Consider the following 22135-nt stretch of genomic DNA (forward strand, 5'->3'; position numbering starts at 1 on the left):
TGAACTCGTTAAATGCCACTCAAAATCTGACAGTGGAGGCCTCTTACAATAGCAAGCAGAGCAACCTGTTCCACTTTGACCTTGAAGTTCCTCCTTTCAGACAACTGTTGGACCTCCAAAACTGTGTTTGCCCTAAATCTGACACTGCGATCAGTGACATTAGAAAGTGATCCATTAGCATGCTTAAAAGGGGAATGTGAAAAGTTAGAACATTGTGAATCAGGTCCACGAAAATCCTACACAAAAACAAAACCAAAAAAAAAAAAAACCAAAAAACACACACAGTTTAACCAAATAAACAAAAAAGAAAGAAAGAAAACAGGATGCCGTCTAAAAACGGAAAGTGGGTATTTCTGTAGTTATATAAACAGAGCCACGCCTGTCGTTCAGCTACCTTTCCCTTTCTTTAAATGCATGTTGGGATGTAGCCTAATATGAGTGAGCCAATGAGCTGGCTGCTTTAAATCAGATAGGGAGACTTGCCAGAGTGGGAGGGCGCTTCCTTTATTAAAGACCTTCTGCTCTTTCCCATTAACTCAACCCCACTTGCACTAATCACCAGCAGTTAGTTGCTTGTTGTCGCTGTCGCCCACTCTGGCTGCTTGGCTGTGAAAGCAACACTGTGGTTTTCCTGAGAAAGTGCGTGAGTTCCTTCCCAGCAGTCCCCATCTGCTGCCATAGTGACATCATCACAATGACCTCACCAACCGGACCCACACACTTCAACCAGACAGCAGTAGAGATTTTTATTTATTTTACCCCCACACACACACACACACTTTTTTTTTTGTATAATACTTAACTCTCCCCACAGTAAAAGAAACCAAAAACAAACACAAGCAACCAGACACCATTCCCAAGCGTGAATCATATGGTATTTTTCTGTTTAATACCAGTGGAAAGTTAATCCTGGTCAAACACGCAATCTGTAAAGTTGCAGCTGCCACAAAGGCATTTGACTTTTTTTTTTTTTTTTAAACCAACAGTGCACCAGTCTGAGCCTAAGTTGTTTGAAAAACAATAAACAGTTTTTCCTCTTAATGCGAATAAGATTGTATGTAATTGAATCTATCCGACTAAATAAACATTAAGTAGATACAGAAATACTTTCTAAATAAATCTCTCTGTGAGGCAGTTAGAATAAAGAGCTTTGCTTTTAGAAAGTGATTGCTCTGCCCTTCATAAAACAACCTTTTAATTGTATTTCTTTTTTTAAAGAAAATAAAAGACTTAGTTTGGTAAAAATCAGACATACTTGATTGGGCATTCAACTTAAAAATCAAACCCCTGTAATGTTGTGAACCAAGGTTAGGGAGAAAATTGCAGGTTCTCTAGCTAATATAACTAGAACAATAAAAAAAATGATTTTATCTTGAACTTCGGATTCCTAGAATACCCTTATGATTGCTACATTGCCACAACGCTATGTTGATGACTGAAAACAACAAGATTGCGTGTAAATATAGGTATTATAATCTATATAGAGAGTTATTTAAACACAGCAAGATCTACTATAATAACCTAAACAGCTGCCGATCTAAATACCTTAACTGTACATCAATCCTGCCAGTGCTCCCCTGGGACAGATCACCGACTCCCTAGTAACATGACAAAAGACTATCAAAATTCAATTGAAATAGAAGTGTGTAAGTGATCCACTGCAAGGACCGAAGCCTTTGCTAGACTAGTGGCTTCTACCACTGTGTCACTGAATTCCAGGCTATTGAAAGGATTAACCTCTACGGCAGTCATCATATGCTACTAAATTATTTTTGATCGAATCCGAAAGACAAAATATTAGCCAAACGCACCTTTTATTCCCTCAAAAAGAAACTGCAGCTTTAAAATGTCGAGACGTACTCACTATCAAAAACTTTAAACAATAACAATGATCTCATCCCAGCCGAATTAGGAGAACAGATAGCTTTTTTTTTCTCCAGAAGTACATGATAAAAAAATGATCTCACCCAATAGTTTTTGTCAACAGAACTGCAAACCACAACGCTTTATAGCTTATAATAAACAGTAGCAACACTTTTTCCACCATATCCCAACAATGAGGCTCTGTTTATTTCACTCCAGTGGGGATTAACTGCATTTAAAAAACAGTCAGAACCACAGCAGATGAACAATAACCCTGAGTATTCAAACACATGTACTGTTGCATGCCAGAGAAAATGGAACATCATTAAAACATTTGAGCGAACAAAAAGAGAAACGGGGATGTGAATGAGAGTTTTATCATTTTCAAATGGTCTAAAAAGACATTCTCTTCTCAGACATCTGGCTGGTGGCCACAAAACACTTGAAGCTGCCTTCTCGCTCCCTTCTTCCTGATCTCTCGTTACGAAAATGAAACTCTAGCAGAGAACTACGGCTCCCATCGCACCGCAGTTTGAGCTATTCCAGTGTTTAACTGGAGCTTAACCACTCGCAGTCCAGACCTCTCCGTCTGTTTGTCTCGGCTGGGGTGCCTAACATGCTGTGTGAGTCTTCTTTCATCTCTTGCGCTACACCGGAAGTTAAAGGTATTTCAGCTTCGTTGGAGATCAGAATCATAGGTCACACTAGGCTTGATTATTTATTGTACTGAAATGTTCATCTAAAGCTCCACTGCCTAATTAAATGTAACTGGGCATTGGAAAATTACTTCAATTCAGTCCCCCTTCTATTGTGAGAAAACAGTATTACAGTACCGACCTCTTTAAAAAGACAATAACAGAAGAGCAAACAGAAATAAAGAGTGTGTATGGGAGGGAAACTCAAAAGTAAAATGGCAGTTAAAACACGATTCAAATTTCATTTTCGTCCAAACCTAGGTCATAATGTATTGTGGGTCTTCCATGTCTTTCATCTAGACCAGGGGTGACCAAAGTTTGCACCTCCAGTCCTGGTGTTTGTTCCAATCCTGTTCTAAATTGTTACAATTAACCAATTAAACCTCCACCCAGACCCTGAAGAAGTTAACCATATCCTTTTACCTGTTAAACTTGGAGTGGAATGGCCCTCCAGGGCTGTGACTGGCCACCCCTGATCTTGACCTTTGTTGGAAGAACTGAAGACGACACAGCGATTTCAAAAGCAGCAGCTAGAACCACATTTTTGGCGGTTCGATTGTTGCAATTGTAACTTTAAAGCAGAAGGGATTTTCCAGAGAGTGGTACTTTATCTGGTTCCTCACAGTGGGTAGCTCAGGACAAAGCCACACACACACCCCCAATTTGACAACGGAACTCAAAATCTTGATTAAAATCAACACAAGCAGGGCATAGAAAAAAAAAGAGAACAGACAGAGAAAGGCTTTTGAATTCAGCAACCCTCCCCAGGATTTGAGCCCTGGCCTGTGAGACATGAGTCATGAGTCAACAGCATGTGACAACCCACCATGTCAGCCGTCTATTTTGAAGTCTAATTATTTTAACACAAAAAGACAATGGTGTGTTTACATCTCTTGTGTTCCCAGATCTGTTTTTTTGTCCTTCATCACTGCAAGCTAGCTCCTTCCCCTCCCCCAACCCTAAAGTCCCTAAAGACTCAAACTGGCAAACAGACAAAAAAAAAAAATAGTGGTGCTCCTTTTGATGTCTTTGCTAGCATCCCAGAAACAAAGAGATCTAATTGTAAATGAGCTAATTAAGTAAACCACTGATGAAGCGTGAAAACAGTTCTCTTGACCCTTTGCTACTGCGCTGCGAGGGTGGGGGGGGGGTTTGTTAGACTGAAGTGCTAATCAGTCACTGACAGGCATGTAGAATTAATACCAGACACCTGCAACAAAAGCATCAGGTATTTGCCATGCAGCTTGTTCCCTTCCAGAACAGAGATATACAGTACAGCCAGGGTCTTACCAGGAGTGCACTAGTGTTACTCAATGCAGTTTGCAGCACTGGGGAACCCATTTAAAACTGCAGACTAGAAATCAAACACCAGTAAGTAGGTGTTTTTTTTTTTTTCTTTCTACTTTCGAATGCCGGTTTCACATCTCTCTTAAATACATTTGCATTTACCTGGACACTGTGCAGGGGAGCCGAGCTGCAACATGCAAGTATAAAGCGAACCACAAGTCAGCAGGAAGAAATATGAACAGGGTAAGTGAGAACACCTCCAATGCAAAGCCAGCCCGATGCCTGCAGCACCTTTGAAATCTGTAATTAAGCTCAAGGCTTTAACAGCTATGGAATGGGAGTCTCAGCCTGTTATTATTAAAGAGCGTACTTCAAAGCCAGTCCCGGCTGAATAATTGTACATTTGAACACCTTATTATTAATTTGTCAAACTTTCCTCTTAATCCCATGCTATTAGAAGGAGGAGTAGGAGGAGGAGGAAACTTACTTTATGAACTGTCCCATGTCCTCACATAGAGCTTCACAGCCTGGCCACTTGCACTCTCCATGTCCGTAGAGAGGGTGAGAGCCTGTGTGCTCCTCATGGGAAGAGCTAGGAGAGACGGGAAACAGAGCGTTAACAAGCAGGCTTGCTGGAGGCACTGGGGGGGGGGGGCACCCCCCCCCCATTGCTTAGCAGCCTCTTGATCCATTCCTGGTTTTACTGTTCATTAGACACAGCTGAGCTTCAATGAATCAAGTAACTGCTATGGAGTCCAGGTGATTTCCTGCAGTGTGTACTCGATAGGATTGGCAAATCGGGATAGGCAATGTGGGTCAACAAGGCTAAATAAGAGAGTCCGAATACCTCAGAAACAGAGTAGCATCGTGCAGTGAATGACTGCAGGTGCTATTGCAAGCTTAAAAGGTAGGTGTGTTTCACTGATGTTTTAATTAACAAGGAGGTTTAATTTAATGAGGAAGCAAGTGTCAAACATGAATGACATTACCTGGCAATACTAGCTTGAATCACCACCTTGTTGGCATCACATTCCACAACACACAGTAAATGTCCAGCATAAACCTTTATTGCCAGCATGTGCAATCAGATGATTAACAGTGTGCTGGGTTGCAAGGTACAGCACTGTGCAAAGTCTGTCTTGCCAACATCTAGTGATATTGAAGTGCTACTGTAGGTTACAGAATATTTACGATAACATCATATTAGTAAAGGTGATATCAAATTATATCAGAGCATCAATAATTAGGCGTAAATGGAAAAATCTGTAGATACTGTTTGGTGAAGCAGAAACTGGGTTTTCAACTGTATATAAAAAGAGAACAAAAACATTAACCCAGGCTTTTCTTGTGGAGTAGACTCTTTGTGCCCTTCTTTGGAAAGAAATTTTTGCACAAAAGGACAAGTGAAAATTGGCTTTGGAAAGGTAGAACTGATTGGAGAGGATTCATGTGACTCTCCGTTCTTTCAGAGGCGAGTACAGTGTGTGCCAACCTTTTGTTGTCGTCTGGCAACATGGATTCAAGTCAAATCACTGTTTCTCTGTATTTCTTTTGTTAGGAAATGACATCTTTGTCCACTTTGTTCCAAGAGCAATTAAACAAAAAGTCGTTTTACTCCTTTCCATTTTTTGGAGTTTACTTTTACTGCAAACGCTCACCCAGGCGTTGTCTCATCGTTGAATTAAATAACCTACTGAACACTTCAACAAGTGTGTTCATTCTGTTAGTTCTTAACACTAAACACAAGGAGCTACATCAAAAAAAGGGAGGACTTGGATCTTCCTATCCTGAACATCAGATACATGTTGACATCCAGACCCACAATGAGGAACATTCCCAAAGTTAACCCTCCTTCTCCAACGCGATTTATTTCTGCTCATCGAAAGTCAAAACGTATGTCAGCTTCATCACAGCAGTAGGCATCAACTTCAAGACCGTACTTCAGGTTAGGAGCAAGTATTCTTCTCCCCAAGTGCTTCAAGATGGCTAGCCGCAGACAATCCATACAAACAAGTATGCCCCAAAACCTTGAGCGAAGTTTAAATCCAGACATCTTCTTGACTTGGCACACGTTAAACCACCAACAGCCGTTTGGCTTTAAGAACCATTTCGTATCATGCCATTTGTATTCCTCCCCTTTTTTATACAGTATTTATTTGTATAATAAATAAATACATAGCCAAAAGAAATGAGGTGCAACATTTTTAATCGAATGATATTATTATTATGATGATGATGATTAATATTATTTACTCACTGAGTGTTTTGTTGGTAACCGCTTTTCAAGTGTGGTGTTCGGTACTCGTCTGCAGGTTCAGCCTTCATGAAGGAGGAGATCCAGTCAAAGACTCTTGCTCTTGGAAATGGAAAGAATCCATGACTACATTGCGGCTAACGATCCTGACTCTTCCCGACTTCACAGCAGCCTCTGGCAGCACCCCCACCCCTTTACAATGCATTGCAACGCCTGCTCCAACGGAACGCAGGCCTACATGTACAGTGTCAGCTTTGACAAAACAGCTAGAGTAATAAACATAGACCCCTTTGTTTACTGCTAGGAAAAAGACAACATATGCAGAAAAAGCAGGTGCATGCTGGGACTTTTCGTGTAAGATCAGCGATTTACCCCCCCCCCCCCCCCCATCCATAAGTGTTCAGTGGATCTTATGTGGATCTCAAGTTCCCCCCCAGGCTTCACTACAACATGTTTTAAGACTGAAATAGCTCCCAAACACTTACTCCAATCAATGTGCTCATCACGCTCTCCTTGGCTGGTTGTTAATACAACTGTTAATGTTTAATCTGATTTGACACCCAAAAAATGTAAAGGCAAGTTCAAGACCCCTGGTGAAAACATGCTGCCTGTTTCCACACATTTTTAATTTTTTTTTTTTTTTTTTTTTTTTTTAATTTTTTTTTTTTACAGATTTGACTGTATAAAATTGTAGATAATGATAATGATGATAATAATAATAATAATAATAATAATAATAATAATACCCTTCATTACCTCTCTCTCTTTGGAGTGTGAACAGAGTTCTGTCCATTTGGCAAAGAGTGATGGGTTATTTGAGGTGAGACCTTAGAGGCCGAGTAAGAGGTAGAGTTGGAACTGTTGGTTGTCAGGTCTAGACCTTCGTGCTTCATGTTGTCTTCTTGGTTCTGCATGCCGGCTACATCTTTCCAGAGCTGCTGGAGGTCTGCAGGGCACATGGCTGTAAAAAACAAGCAGAGCAAGAAGTGATCAAGAGAGAAACACTTGGGGAAAAACACCCTCGTTGAAATACCCTGCATGCAAAATGAACATGTAGTCACATTCCTGACCTTTCTGCAACCTCACACTTTATAATCAAATGACATACATACGTGCAGAAATGGTTAGCAGTGTACACTGCAGAAAAGGTAGCTGTCACTAAATGATCTGTATTGTTATGCTTTGTTTGGTCTACAGCTTGACTATAACAATAACTGTAAACACCTTTTTAGTGGCAACCCAACAGTACTTAAAGAAAGAATGGGATTGAAAGAAACAGAAAGCAAGACAAGTTGTTTACTATAACTCTTTGACGGAGGTATCAGATATCTGATTAACATCTGTTAGAGAAAATCAATCTTATCTCCTGATCATCCCTTTGCTTGAACAAGTGCCAGTTGGCATAAAAAAAATCATGAGATAATAAACCATGAAAATAACTTTAACATTGGTATGATATCTCAAAACTAAAATGCTTGAGGTCCTTCTCACTTAACTTGTGGGATAGAATCATTGAATGGGTGGGTGGGTGGTCAATGGTTTTAAAAAAATACAAAACAAAAAGCAGCATTTCCCCAAACTTCTTTTGTAATCCAAACTTTTCCAATCATTCTGTGGACTGCTGATGGAAATCCCCCAGTCCTGCTATCGCCTATATGGAGGCAAACTCATGGATTGTAATGTCACTGATTCTGCCCTTCCAGAATGGCAGCAACCCCAAACAGCAACCCAAGTATTATGTGCGGAGCGTCTCTCTCCATTCTTGTGCAAAAAAAAAAAAAAAAAACAGCAAATAAAACTGGGTGGGAACAATCAATGTCTGTATGTCCCCTTGTATTTAAACCCTCTGAGAATAATACAGAAAAAAAGAATTAAGGAAGTGTTATAACTGAGCATGCTCCACAATTCATTTTGCCTGCTGTTTAATTCAAGGAACTTTCTAAACCTCAGGGGGCCCTTTTGCTGGTTAGCAAGGATCCCAAGTTTGTTACTCACGATTTCTCACTTTACTGCACTTGTCGTCATGGGAGAGGAAGAGTCTTAAATATCTTGCGAGTGTAGGGCTGCACTTTATCTACTGGCACGTGGCCTTTCACCAGAGATATTGGCCTTTTCATTTTGAACGGAGGTTCGTTAAATATTTTGCAAACAAGACAAATGCAACATGCCATAAACCCTCTGACTTATTCTGCATATATTTACAGATAAACAAGCACAGCTTGACGCTGACCAATACGGATTTGTGTATTAAAACGAATGACTCCGAATTGTTCACCCCACCCCACCCCACCACTGGAATGAAGCAAGGCCCAGCAAGTATGACTAGACAGAAAAAACGTACTGCTTGGCTGGTTTGTCATAATGGAACACTTCTTTTATAGAGACTGCTGGGAAATTCCGTTGGTCCTTATCCCAGGATTTACTCAGGATTGTAAGAGACCCAAGTTTATTGTTCTTCAGACCTCTGAAACTATGACATAATCACACAGTAAGGATGCCAAAGCCAAAAAAAAAAAGTTTACAGCTGGCTTACAAAACTACATTCCTAAATCTGTGACTCCACATTACATTATCTTTCCATATTTGCTTTCCCCGAAACCTTGCAACATAATAAGAAGAGGGAAGAAAACTGCATTGTTTTAACAGCTGTCCATTTTTGAAGTTATTCTCTTTTGTCATCATCACAATACATTAAAACCAATGTCAATCTTGCACAGTGACCAATTAATAATTCACTGTCCTTCAATAAAGTCAGACGGGGAAATTAATTAGAATTGCCACACAGTCAATATACTGTTTTGCAATGTGTTTAATGTAAAGCTTCATTAATTCTTTATTGCTATGAAATTATGTGAGAAGACAAAGCAAAACAAATGGATGCAAGAAAATGCCTAAAAGCACATTCCAAAAGTTTAGAAAGCATTTCTGCATTTTCAGACCGGTTTATTCCCATCCATTCACCCCTGTCTCAGAGAATTTCACTGCATACTTTACCTATTATCCAAATGACTGCCTTCCACAAAACCAACAATCAACGGTCCCTTTTATCTTTTTACGACCCGATTAAGTTTACAGCTTCACATGTGGCTGGGTGAACATGGCTGTGGTTTTGTCGAGAGGGGAAACAAGCAGATCCCACCAGATTAGGATGATAGCAGACTGTTGGTTTTGGGGCAGTGTCATCACCTGAACACGTAAAAGCTAATGTTCTCACCCCAGCCCTGGCCAATCAGGGAACCTGGTAGTGAAACACGGGCCCTGAATGAGGAAAAGACTTGATAAAGTGCGAACAGAGGGGACCAAGACTTACATCTGTGCCTGTGGTGATATCACTGCAGTGCAGTTTATTGACGATGGGTTTTTACAGCCTTCATCAGCAGCTTTAAATTCTCAAGACACCCTGTACAGATGCTCTTTTCTAAACTGTGCTGTAGTAAAGGTGTGATACCAATGGTAGAACAAAAATACAGTGACAATTGTGTTCTCATGTTGGTGCCATGAAAAGCATTCCAATTTGGGATCTTAAAACAGGTCCCATTCAGCAAACTTTAGGGACAGTTTTAAGGAATGTTTAGCTAAGGACTGTTTTTTGTGGTTTTCTTTTTTTAAAGCTCATTTTGATTAATGAAATCAATTTGCGAAACCCTTCTTAATAGTGAGGGTTAGGAGTATACACTCGCTCTTGCTTGCGCCCAAATGATATATCTTTCCCTTCACAGAGGGCACACTTGTCGCTTGGACCCTGGGGTTACCTTGCTGCAGGCTCTGCATAGGCACGGCACCCTGGCTGGGCTGCAGGCTCACCAGGCCTTGCCTCTGCAGGTTCAGGAGGTGCTGCTGCTGCAGCTGCTGCATCTGGATCAGCTGCTGCTGGAACGCCAGCTGTTTATTCCCCAGCTGCTGCTGTGAACAGAAAGAGACACAACACTGTGATACTGGAAAACACTCAAGGAGACACTCTGCGCACAGCACAGCCTTGGATTCCTTCAGGAAAGCCTCTTCCTTTTGAGGCATTGCAATAGCAACATGTGCCTGCCAACTGAGCCTTATCTGTGGTGCCGCCTACCGTGACTGAATCCATGTGGCACTTGAACCAATTGATGCACCATAATTATTACCATTAAACATTCTACATATATTCACAGTCAAACTCTAAAACAGACTCATTTAAAAAGGGTGGAATACCATGCAGTAACAGACACGTGGTGCAACCCTTTACATTCACACAAGCTTGCACTGACCTTTACCCAGCCTCAGCCTTGCTCAATGAGCCCCTTATCTCGATTTCAACACTAAATGTTAGTCCGTCTTGGTCACGACTGACCTTTTTCCCTCCAGTACCTATTGTGTTTGTTTGCACCTTGTGGCACTGCCTGCTTATATCTGTATTATATTTGAACAAACTAGCGCATACTTATTTAGAAAGCTCAACTTCAGCTAACCTTCTAGTGTTGCCACCCAATCACAACCTCAGTAAATTCAGACTTTGATCACAGTTTAACTTATAGCTTTATTTTGTCTTCGGTTCTTATTAGCCAATATCCAAGGAACTGTATATACTGCATTTAGTATATCTGAGATCACACTATACAAAAAGGTAGCATGTCGCAACCACTGTGATCTTTTGATTTCAGAAGTGGATCCCAAAGCCAATAAACACAGTCACATAATGAATTTACTCGACTCCTGCTGGCTCTGTATAAACAGCGTTCCAGGACTGCTGATTACATTGTTTGATGCATTATTACATTACCGGTACAGATCTGCAGGCAGCTGAGAGACCCCCAGCCCCCCTCCGTTTCTCTACAGTTTATGAAATCCATGCCAGTGTTTTTATCCATTCATTACATCCATCACTGTAAAATAAAAATTAATGGTCCCCACGGAAGTTTCAGAAAGATAAAACTTAAATAAAAAAAGTACCAATTATAAAAGTAGAGATTTGTGCCATTGCGTAAGTACCAAAAAGAACGCTTTTGTGTAAATTCTCTCTCACACTTTTTCCATCTGTACCATTAAACCAGCCTAAAACTCATTCTCATCACGTTCCTGTGTCAAACTGGGAAGTAAACACATCCATCTGCAGTCTGCAGTCCAATCTGCAACCGCACATTACACAAGTGTCACCTGTTACACTTTTTTGTCTAATTGTTATTTACAAATTGATGCTCTTCTGATTACAAAAGTTCGACACGTTTGGAGACTTGCAGTTTTGCATGAGAATGGGAGCCAGCTACCTATTTACAGGGTAAGACCAGAGAGGCTGAAAAAACAAAACAAACCCCAACAGCACAATATCTCATCAATCCTCCTTCAGAGGTAACCAATATGTGGAATCTACACAGGAGGTGACTGGTACTGGTTTTATATGGCATTTGGTGATAACATCCAAAAATGTTAGTTTGATAAATGTTCCTTTTCCTGGGTTTACTTTCACTTAAAAAAAGAAGCTTCCTGGCATTTTTCTTTGATGTTCCACAACGAAATATGGGCCTTATCTTCAAGGAGATAAGAAAAAAAAACACACACACAACAAAAGAGAGAAAAGATTTTGGCTTCTCAATCTCATCAGCAGCCTCTTCAAAAGACAGGGAGTCTGAGAGGAGAGGTTAGAGGTCACTTCCTATGAGACAGCCCAGCTACGCAGAGCGGCGTCCGTCTGTCAGTACATCCCGTGCGTCTCGGAGAAAGTGCATCTCTTACATTAATCTCTTGTTCAGGGCTGGTGGGAAACAAGTCGGTTGCTGACGAGACAAGCCCAGCTTTCTACCAAACGAGGCTAAATAATATCATTATCGTCATCTCTTTTACGAATAACCCTCCTCATCATGCTCACAACACCCCCATTAACGTTAAATACAACAGCATGTTAATCACGACCGTGATCATAGAATTGCAGTAGCCCCCCACCCCGACTGTTATTAAGAAAACTGGGGCTACATTTACATGGTAACAGATGATAGTGTGATAAAAGTTTATGCTTTCAGATATTGAAGTCTATTTGTAGTTCTCACAAAAGAGGAGCTTGGTTTTGAACAAAAAAAGCAGGGCTGAGTTTAAACTCCCTAGAAATCCTACAATGATCCAATAGGTAGCATTGATAATTGTATTATAGAATTGAGAGTCGATTTATTTTGTGCGTCTACTGCAGTAATATTATCTTGATGTGTTCCACTTGTGCTGAATTTACTTTGGTGGCATTGCAGCGCTCCTGTATAAGCTACATAGATGTGGAAGCATAAAATTAAAAACCTAGATAAGATTAATAAAAAAAAAAAACATTTTAGTGTCTAGGGAAGGCATATTGAATTCCTATGACATCTTAAACCACATTAAAAGTGAAGTGAGGTTAGGGAGCACACAAGTGTTGCACTGTGTACAAAAAAGCGAGGAGTCTTTTCAGAAGCATGTTTTTCCTGGACTATTTAGAAATCATCTAAGCAGAAGCAGCAACAGATAAATCACTGCAAATACAATTCGATATTTAACAAGAAATGTAATATTATTAGGATAACAATGGCTCTTCTTTTACCCCCCCAGGAGAATGCACTGCACTATCCGAGGCACTCTCTCTAACACACTCTCTCTCTCTCTCTTCCCCCCTGTGAAACGGTTCAAGTTCTTTAACACATTGTGTCTGCGTTCTGTTTACATTAGATGCAGTTGAGTGGCTAAAGCTAGCGAAGTAACAGGCCCGTCAGGTTGATTTATGAGCACATCAAACAGAGTTTCAGCATGCCACTGCGGACTGACAGAAGCACTTCATTAATCTGACTCCTGGGTGACTCGAGAGTTGAAGCATCAAGCTGGCATTTTAAACATCACATTGGAAAAAGCGCAAAACTGCGCATTAACATTGTATGCGGCAGTTTTTTGGGGGGTTTATTGTTGTCATTTTTATTTTATTGACTAACAGACAGATGCCTAGCGAAAAGGGCCCTCCAATTAATTTCATTTATTCTATATAAGAAAACACTTTTCCAACAGTTTCTTAAAGAACCAAACAAAATCAAATGATTTATCATTGCAGAAAAAACGTCCACCACTTACTTGCTTGAAGATGTTTTGGTTATGTGCTCTATCCTAAAAGCGCTGAAAAGTGCTGTTAGTGTAGCCAGAAACACAAGCATTCTAAACAACATGGGCCAGCTGTGTCCCTTATTAACACAGGAACCCCCTTGTAGTTCATAGATGTGTTGTAAGTCTGCAGCTTAACATGTACCTTTTTCAGGGTTCCCTGAGCAGGAGCTAGCCAGCATTTGAAACCCGGGCCTGAGCCAGCCTCTTCCAGCAGCAAGTGACCGCTGAACATTTTACACGCTCAGGAATCACAGCACATGCTCTGCTTGAATAGCTTTCATTTAGCCAACCACTGCCACAGCCTTCACCCCCCAGGGCTTAGGAAAGCCTACAGAAGTGCTGGAACATAGCGTAACCTCACACTCCATTCTGGGTGCTTTAAGAAGTCATGCTGGAGTTTAATTTGCAAACTCTGGAAACCGTGCACCCAGCCTTTAGTTGATGTGGTTTGCCGTTTTGTATTATCTGTTCACTTTGTTTGTTAATGTTCTTAATAATGATTGTTTAATTGATGTCACATGATGTCATGTGGATTTCAATGCAGTTCCATATTGGGCCTATTTTTTAAATAAAAAAATAGAACAATAATAAAACAAATCTCTTAGGCACGCTAACCTTTTTTTTTGGTATATATAATTAAAATATGCAATCTTCCACTTTCCATAAAATTGAAGCTGATAAAAAAAAAAAAAAAGACTGGAGATAAAGGTTTTTTTTTTTTTTTTTTTTTTTTTTTAAATATGTCCAATTCCAGGGAAGTACTCTGCACAATTCCAATCGTTATTTGCATGAATAACTTAACAAACCAAAAAGTGCAGCCAGACATTCATTATATGCAGTACGGCTTTCTATCTCTAGACTGTGAGATCATCCATTAAACCACAGACCACTTTCCCGAAAGATTCTAGCAGTCTGTGCATGGTGTTTCCACTAGGGACTGCTGATATATTCCAGCACTACAGCAATACCCTCTTCTATTAATTGTTCTTGATTCCTTGCTCTTTAAAATCGTGCTCTTCACCTGCACAAATATTTAAGAGAAAATGTCTCAAAAACTCCAGGGGCCAAGAGGTAAGGTTAGCAATGTTTTTTTTTTTTTTTTTCTCTCTCTCCATGAAAATGTCAGGGTTATAAGGACATAAGAGTTTGCTGAGACTGCACGCCGCATTAGACTGCTAAAACCTGTCTAGGTCAAAACGAACTGGAACTGATATACAACCTCAATTGCAACAGTTTATCTGCAGTGGTTTAGCCTATTCTACTATTAAAAACTTTTTCCTCCCCTTACAAGATAATACTCTTCATGCTTTTGCTTCAAAAACTGACTCACAACATGTCAGTGGACCTGCTGCTTTATAAGAATGAGATCTCTCATAGCTGCCCGGCACTCGCTACGAGATGAATTCCTTTCAAACTCTTCATTCACTGCGGAAACAAACACGCATTGCCAAACTGCAGCTCCTCTGGATTTTTTGCAGGCAGATGATCCTCGTAGGCCTTCCAAATTCAGCATTGTCCCACCGGTATCAAGCAGACAGCCGTATATATTCAGTTTAATATTACAAGGTAGAAAATATTAGCTTGTGAATTAATTAAAAGTACAATTTCTATATTCAGATTTTAAAATTGTGGCACAGGTATTTAAATTTTGCGACTTACATTTTGTTTGTTTAGGTGTGGATGGCAGTTTTGTTTTTTATTTTCTCTGCCCCTTTTGAACTTCTGTATGCAAACAACTTTGAACATTAATAGGCTATTTCACCCCTCCCTCAAGTTCATTTAACACATTTGTTCCCCATGTTAAAATCACAAGTATGCTGTCTGACCTGAAACTAATAAAACTAAATATGAGTCTGCTAGAAAAACAAGTTACTCTGAATCATTTTAAAAGACACTTGAAGCATTCTGAAATTTGGGGAGGTACATATTTCTGTCAACATAAACCTTTTGTTCAAAATCTTCTTTTGTTAAACAAGGCTTTCATTTTTGGATCTTTAAAACACAAATGTCAGTTGGGTGTTTGTTTCCTTTGTCCATGGGAGGGGCCTACTGCAAAAACAAACAAACAAAAAAAAACACACAGGTTCTAAATGCACTAAATATCATAATTTGGTGCTTTTTTGCCATCCTGTTAGGCAAATCCAACTTGGTGCGATCTAAAAAAAAAAAACGCCCGACGTTGCATTTTGATTGATGATTAAAATACCCACACAGACAGGAATAGAGTTTTCAAGAGGGATTAACACTTAGGAGACTTGTGAATTGGAAATACTAAATAGGCATCAATAAAAATTAATAAAAACCTGTGCTGATTCAGTGTGCGTTTAGAAACAAATATTCTGCCTCAGCCACCGTTTATTCCACAGTCCCTGATGGTTCTGCCAACTGTCCAGGAGTTTGGGAGAGAGATTGATTGTGTTTTTTTTTATGTTAATTCAGGTTCTTTGACACTCAGACACAAACCTGGGGAGTAACTGCAGGTGTTGTAGATCACATGATCTGATTGCAGAGAGACCACTGGAGTGATTCCTCTAAGCAGGTACCTGGAAGCACAAGAAGGACCCCCCAGGTCTTGAGGACCCTCAGAGTGTGACAGAGTCTCACCTCTTTGGCCTGTTTGCCTGCTTGTTGCTGCTGCTGTTGCTGCTGGTGTGTAAGGAGCTGGAGATGCAGCTGTTCCTGTTGCTTCTTGTAGTATTCTTGCAGCTGGAATGCAAAAAGAAATGTCCAGGGTTGATTACTGTGGATTACAAGCCTAAGAGGGAAAATTGTCTAGGTCAGGTTTTCAAATCAAGCGCTCCATTTCTAGGTTAATAGTGTATGTACATACATACACACACACACACACACACACACACGCACACCTGAAGGGCTTTTGTCTGGAATAAAATGGTTTTGTTTTAAGTTGTTAAATCGTATATATTTTTTTGGTATTTATTTTTATTTTTTTTAAAAGGAATAAGGCGCTTCCTTGGGGGAAACGCTTCTAATAAAAATCCAGCTTAAACACCTGGCTGTAGAGCCGCTGCGACCTGCTGAATTCTACAGCTTTCTGAAGGTGTTGCTGCAGTCATTCCTGACTGGCGCTTTTATTTATGGATTGCTGCTGGAATGGGGCTGGACGCTGAAATACCATGTCCTGCATGGACAGCGAGCAGGATAAGCAATCACGAGGGAGTCACATCGGTGCCGCGGCTTGCACAGCTTTGGATTGAAGCTCAACGAGGCAAGGCGGGTTTACAATCCCTTTACCTGTCTCGCATTGACAGTAAAGCTAATGCTTCCCTCATCCTTGAGGACTTCAACCTCCCATTTTGGTTGTCTGATTTATTTCACATCTGTTCATACACTGGTGCTATTAAAAGTCAACTAATGCTGCCCCCATTACCTTAAAGTAGTTATTCCCTATTGTACTTATGTTGGCATCCTTATATTTTTCTGTGCTAAAATAAGTCACTGTATTTTCTATATATTACTTTGGCCCCATTTCTGTGCATTTTATTGTCGCAGAGAACTTTACAAATCCAGCTAACGCCAAAGTTGACTAACACAGGAAGTGAACTTCTGGAATTGTCAGAAAACAAAAGCAGCTTCACCTCCAAAAGTAACAACAAAGCATAGAGAAGGACTAGAAAAGAAGAAGAAATATGGATTGGCGAACAACAAGCTTGTTGTTACCCCTTTAAGGGAACCTGTCCAGGCACTGCTGTTCCTGAGAAAACAACTGTCTGTTTACCCAGAGGCTTGGTTAATAACAAGCACCTTGTTTATTTACCCAGTGGTTATTCATTCAGCACGGCGCTGAATAAGAAATTCCATCTCTTAGTGTACAGGTAAATATTGTTCAGTGTGTGTGTGTGCGTGATATCAGGGAAAAACTATTTAACTTGCCACACCTGGAAGAAGTGATCGCTAAAGCACATTTAAAAGCTTCTGACTTCAGGCGGAACAAAGACTCTGTACAAGACTGGTACAGTGCAGCTCAATACAGTAAGTCAGATAATAGCCAGGGTGAAATCCCAGAAAATTGTATTTATTCTTTAAATGTTTTGGGTCTAATTCTAAAGCTACTTTCGTAGCCACAGACGCAGTTGAGCCTGGGAGTAGGCAGAGAAATCACACGTTTAGTATTCTGAGAAATGGAAAGATACATGCAATGATCCCAACGAGGACAAGGCAGGATCGGCATTCTTTCAATGGCTCTGGCTGGAAACTGAAGGTCTGTCCTAGGCATTGCATCGTCCAATCTACCAGCCCAATGGGCTGCACTTGCAGATGTGCACCAGTAAACAGGTCTGCTAGCGCTCACCCAATCATTAGCCTCTTAATTCATGCGAATATGGTATTTAACTGTTAGCGGAATAATTAAGGGGATAATTAGTTTTTTTTTTTTTTTTTTTAATGATCTGATTCAGTGCCCCTTAACATTAGTGGCACAGACTGAAATGCATTCACCTTAGATTCCCATTATTGTGACCTTGGTTTTCCTATGAGGAAGGAGAAAAAAAAAAAACTGCGGAGATCATCCATGAAACAATTAAAATCAAGACTATCTAAATCTGTACGCATGTCCATGTATGTACACTTCTAGTGAAAGATAGGGTATTCTGGCTTCAATTCATCCAGGAATTATATATATATATATATATATATATATATATATAATATATATTATATATATATACATACATATACATATATATACATATACACATACACACACACACACACATATATACACAAATAAAATTCATAGATAGATTATTATAAGATTTCTAACACCTTCAGCCTTTTGTTTTATTAAAAAGAAAAAAATATTTCACAAGTTGTGCCAGAAAGTTTTTTTAAAACTTCCACGCCCAGCTTTCAGAGAAAATGTGACCTAATTCCTCTAGGTACATTGGGTTAAAAGGTTGGAGGGCGTTGTTTGTGTGCGCAGCGCTATGTAACATATCTGACAGACTCGCTACAGATCTGGTGTTTGTTCACTCAAGGCGAGGAGGCCACTCCTCTTGCCCTAGTCACAAAACACCAAGATAACAAACGCCTTTACCGACAAGTCTAGCAAAATCGAGCACTTGACTTTCTGCTTCTTCTGAGGTGCAGCACTAGAAGCTGTCACTAGCGAACGCAAAAAAAAAAAAAATAAAGAAAACACACAAGTTGACAAACAGTGTGGAACCAGGATTTGCACAGGCCAGTTAAAACATTGAGCCAGAAAAAAAAAAAAAAACACAATCTTATCTCAAAAACGTGATGTTGGAGCAATAGGCTCTTGGTCACTTACGTTTCTGACCTTCAAATTCAAAACCAGCCCCATCAGTATACAGTACTGAGTGCACCACAGGCACAGCAGCGTGGCCCTAAACGGTCCTGCGCAGCCTTATCAATACATAAAGATCTCGTTTCTCCAGCTCTCCTGATCCTTTAATCCATTTACCTGTCCTTTTGTCTTGAAGGTAATTTGCCGGCTTTGTGAAGGCCAGCTAACATTGTGAAAAGAGAAATTGGCGGCTATAACAGTTCTGGGACACACTGCTTTGGTCTGTGAAGTGCGTACACTGAAACCAATGTGAGCGTCTTGAAAGGCCTACAGTATGAGAGTGCAGAGGCAGCTCCAATCCAAATGATAAAGCGTAATTAAATGTACAGTACCAGGTGCAATTAAAGTCAATCAGTAAAGCCTCTTGCACAGATCTGCTGCTCAAAGTCCTCCAAGTTCCTGTTTGCATTATGCACAGTAAAGTATAGGTATCATTGTGTTTATGTTTGCTTAAGCATAACAGGAACTGCTTTAGAGTCAATACATGCACAAAGGCTGCATTATTTTGTAATCAGTTTCGTGAAACTTCTGTGCAGAACATACAGTCCTGTGAAAAGAGTTAAAGCAGGAGAGGTGGTCCAATTTATTAGGCAACACTGTTTCTGCTAATGCTGACGATTTGTTCGAAGCTTGTTACCTGTTGTAACATCAGAGCCTGCTGTTGCTGAACCAAAGCCTGGAGCTGGGGAGGAGACAGGATTTGCTGCATCTGTTGAGGGGTGATCATCTGGGGTGTCATCATGGCCACAGACACTGGGACCTGAACAGAGCAGGAGGGGAGGGGGAGAGAGAGAGAGAGGAGTGGAGAGAAAGAGAGAGACTACATCAGGCACCCAGTCAATACAGTACTTTGGAATATATAACCTGCAATATATTTGGACCGGCATGTTTTCTAGAAATAGCCACACAAACAAGCACTAGAGAAGCGCAACCTACATTGTTTTTAACTCCCCAAGCAAACTGGTTACTGTGTTAGATGTAATGCAGCTTGGTTCTAATAGTAGTGTGTAAAAATATAAATGATGCACTCCTGCCTCAAGATGTAATGACACGTACAGGCAATCACTCTGCGACATTTAATACAGTTCCCACTTTAAAATAGTCTATCTTTTCTCTAAAAGAGGGCACAGGCACCACAGGAAGTGATGAAGACTCCAGCTGAAAACAAAACCGTGACTTTTCACCCGTACAAAGCCAAAATGTGTTCACACCAGATATTTGCATTCATTTGTTTTTCGTCAACGCATGACTGCTCATATTTTGAAAAGCCTATCTATGTAAAGCCTGAGGGAGAACGAGCCGTCAGTTACAAATTAAATTTGTAAAAAAAATTATTTTAACTTTGTAAACAAGATTTGCCATGAATATGAACACCTCTTGTTTAAAGGGGAATCATCCTTTGGGCTCATTACCCTTCACACCAGCGCCAATTGTATCCCACTACACTGTGTAACATTTGAATATTTCCTTCCCTGAACTAAAGAGACAGGTGGCCATGTACTCAACATGCAACATCAAATGTCCACTAGAATAGCGATACACCCCCATGGATGAGGTCCTGGCAGTGAAGCAGGTTCGATTACCAGCTTACATATCTCAGTAGGCCCAGGTTCAAATCCAGTTCTCAGGTGAGATTTAGTCTGCAGTGGATAACAGCTAGATATATGTATTATTATTATTATTATTATTATTATTATTATTATTATTATTAGAAAATACACCATGAACATAGTGAATTAAAGTTTGAATGCATGCAGCATATTAAAAGTAAATCATTTATAACAATTCATAAATGGTTTTTCTCCTGTTAATGCCCAGAGTATAAAATATTATTTTCTGAAGCTTGAATCACTTTGTAATTGACTCTTCAAGGTAACTCATTTATGAATTATAAATAACCTTGCATTCTCAAATATAATCATCTGTCGTCCAATTACTTTTTTTTTTTTTTACTGTTGTTGCCTTTTAAAACCCTGTGCATGCTCCCCCGAATGGCAAGTGAAGGTCAGTCAATGAAGAGGTCATTAAGTACACAAAATAGTCAATTTAACCGACTGGGAATCCTAGGAGATAAAGTTAAAATATGACTGTGATAAACTCTCTATGACAGTCTATAGTCTACTATAGTCCTAATGGGCTACTTAATGATAAAATAATGGAGTATTTTATTCAAAGCAAAAATTTAAACTATAATATCACATCTATTCGTTATGCAAGAACTATTTGGTCGCCATCTACAGCAGTGCATTTATTTAGAGATTATTTTTCATTTTTCAAAAACAAAAGCACAGCATAAATACAGGTTTTCCAAATGCTTTGTTGAACATTTCAACAGGCCAGAGCCATCGTCCACTCGTGAATGGGGGGGGGGGTTAAAAACACACACGCGCACGCACACACACAAACTGTGAAATTCAGGCAGCAACAGGAACAAAGCGCAGCACTTGAAAGGGCTGTCGTCATGCTAATTTGCCTACGCCGTCGCTTGTCAGTCCCAGCATAGAAATGAAAACCTGTAATTAATGGCTCTTGTGCATCCCATTCTCCCAATGACAACCCATACATTTTATTTTATACACACGTTCATTGACATTTTCAAGTTGGAGGCATAATAATTACCGGAGTTATAACACCTTCCATTGCAACGCTGCTCGAATGACGAGCCCTGTGAATACTGAGTTGTTAAGGTTTGACGGCATTAATTGCCCCTATAATCTAATATCACAAAGGCAGGCGATTACATACCCTGCGAGGAGCATGCAATTCGACACTAGGGTTTGAGCGCGGCACACGAAAACAAAAGCACTACCATTAGCAGCTTGACGGCTACTAACAAAAGCATTTCACAATTCATTCCGCTTTGTCTCGGTGCATGCATGATTTTTTTTTTTCCCCCCCCATTAAGATGTGAATTGAATGGGTAATAAAAGGAGGCTAAAAATGCTAACAATTTGAAGACAGGAATACATTAAGTGCATTTAAATTTTTTGGCACCGCTGTTAATTCGAAAGACCGAGTTGCTCTTCAAGGTCCCGGTTTTGAATTGCAGCTGAAGAGGGAACTGCTTTAGCGAGCAAAAGTGTGAGATCGTCTTCCTGCAGTCTCCACGCAACTTCTTAGCAAACCTACTGTAGCTTCTCGGGAGGGACAAAAAGTCATTATAAAAAGGCCTTTGACAGCCAGCAGAGCCATGCGTGTTGTATTAGGATTCATAACTAGGATTTACAGCAGCCACCGATGCAAATCATCTTAAAAAAGCTCCTCTTTGAATGTGTTTATACAGTTTAAGGCTCTCTTTTTCAGAGTCTGCTCACTCCTCTTTGGGGATACACACACACACACAAACCATTAGCGGTTAGCCTGTAGAGGCCAGGCAGGGTCTGAGAGACAAGGTACAGGCAGGCACAGAGCTTGGAGCGGATATCCCCGGAGCAGGCAGTAGGCCTCAGGCCTTGTGTTGACACAGTGTTTATGTCAAGTGGTGCCTGGCACCCAGCAAAAGGCAAGGCAAATTAACTTGTTCCAGGTAGCCAAAGATGACTGTTTTGGGTAAGAGGCCTCGTTTAAAAAGACAAATACCTGTGTGTCTTGTTTCTTTGTCCATATCGCTTTTACTCTTGCCTGATTCAAACT

General features: G+C 40.2%; 1 protein-coding gene across 8 annotated transcripts in view; it reads right to left on the reverse strand.

Annotated features, from left to right (window-relative positions):
* LOC121299586 (forkhead box protein P4-like) overlaps positions 1–22135 on the reverse strand; it is a 96610-nt gene that overhangs the window by 15707 nt on the left and 58768 nt on the right. For 3 of the 8 annotated variants that reach the window (XM_041227387.1, XM_041227389.1, XM_041227391.1), the window contains 6 exons: positions 19140–19262; positions 15784–15885; positions 9852–10002; positions 6856–7060; positions 6103–6201; positions 4333–4437 (listed from right to left, as the gene is read on the reverse strand). In XM_041227387.1, the coding sequence (XP_041083321.1) occupies positions 4333–4437; positions 6103–6201; positions 6856–7060; positions 9852–10002; positions 15784–15885; positions 19140–19262 (785 nt within the window). The remainder of the gene's footprint in view (positions 1–4332; positions 4438–6102; positions 6202–6855; positions 7061–9851; positions 10003–15783; positions 15886–19139; positions 19263–22135) is intronic. The other 5 variants (XM_041227393.1, XM_041227395.1, XM_041227392.1 and 2 more) reach the window with 3 other exon arrangements.

This window comes from Polyodon spathula, chromosome 25 (genome assembly GCF_017654505.1).
Source record: "Polyodon spathula isolate WHYD16114869_AA chromosome 25, ASM1765450v1, whole genome shotgun sequence".
Lineage (NCBI taxonomy): Eukaryota > Metazoa > Chordata > Actinopteri > Acipenseriformes > Polyodontidae > Polyodon > Polyodon spathula.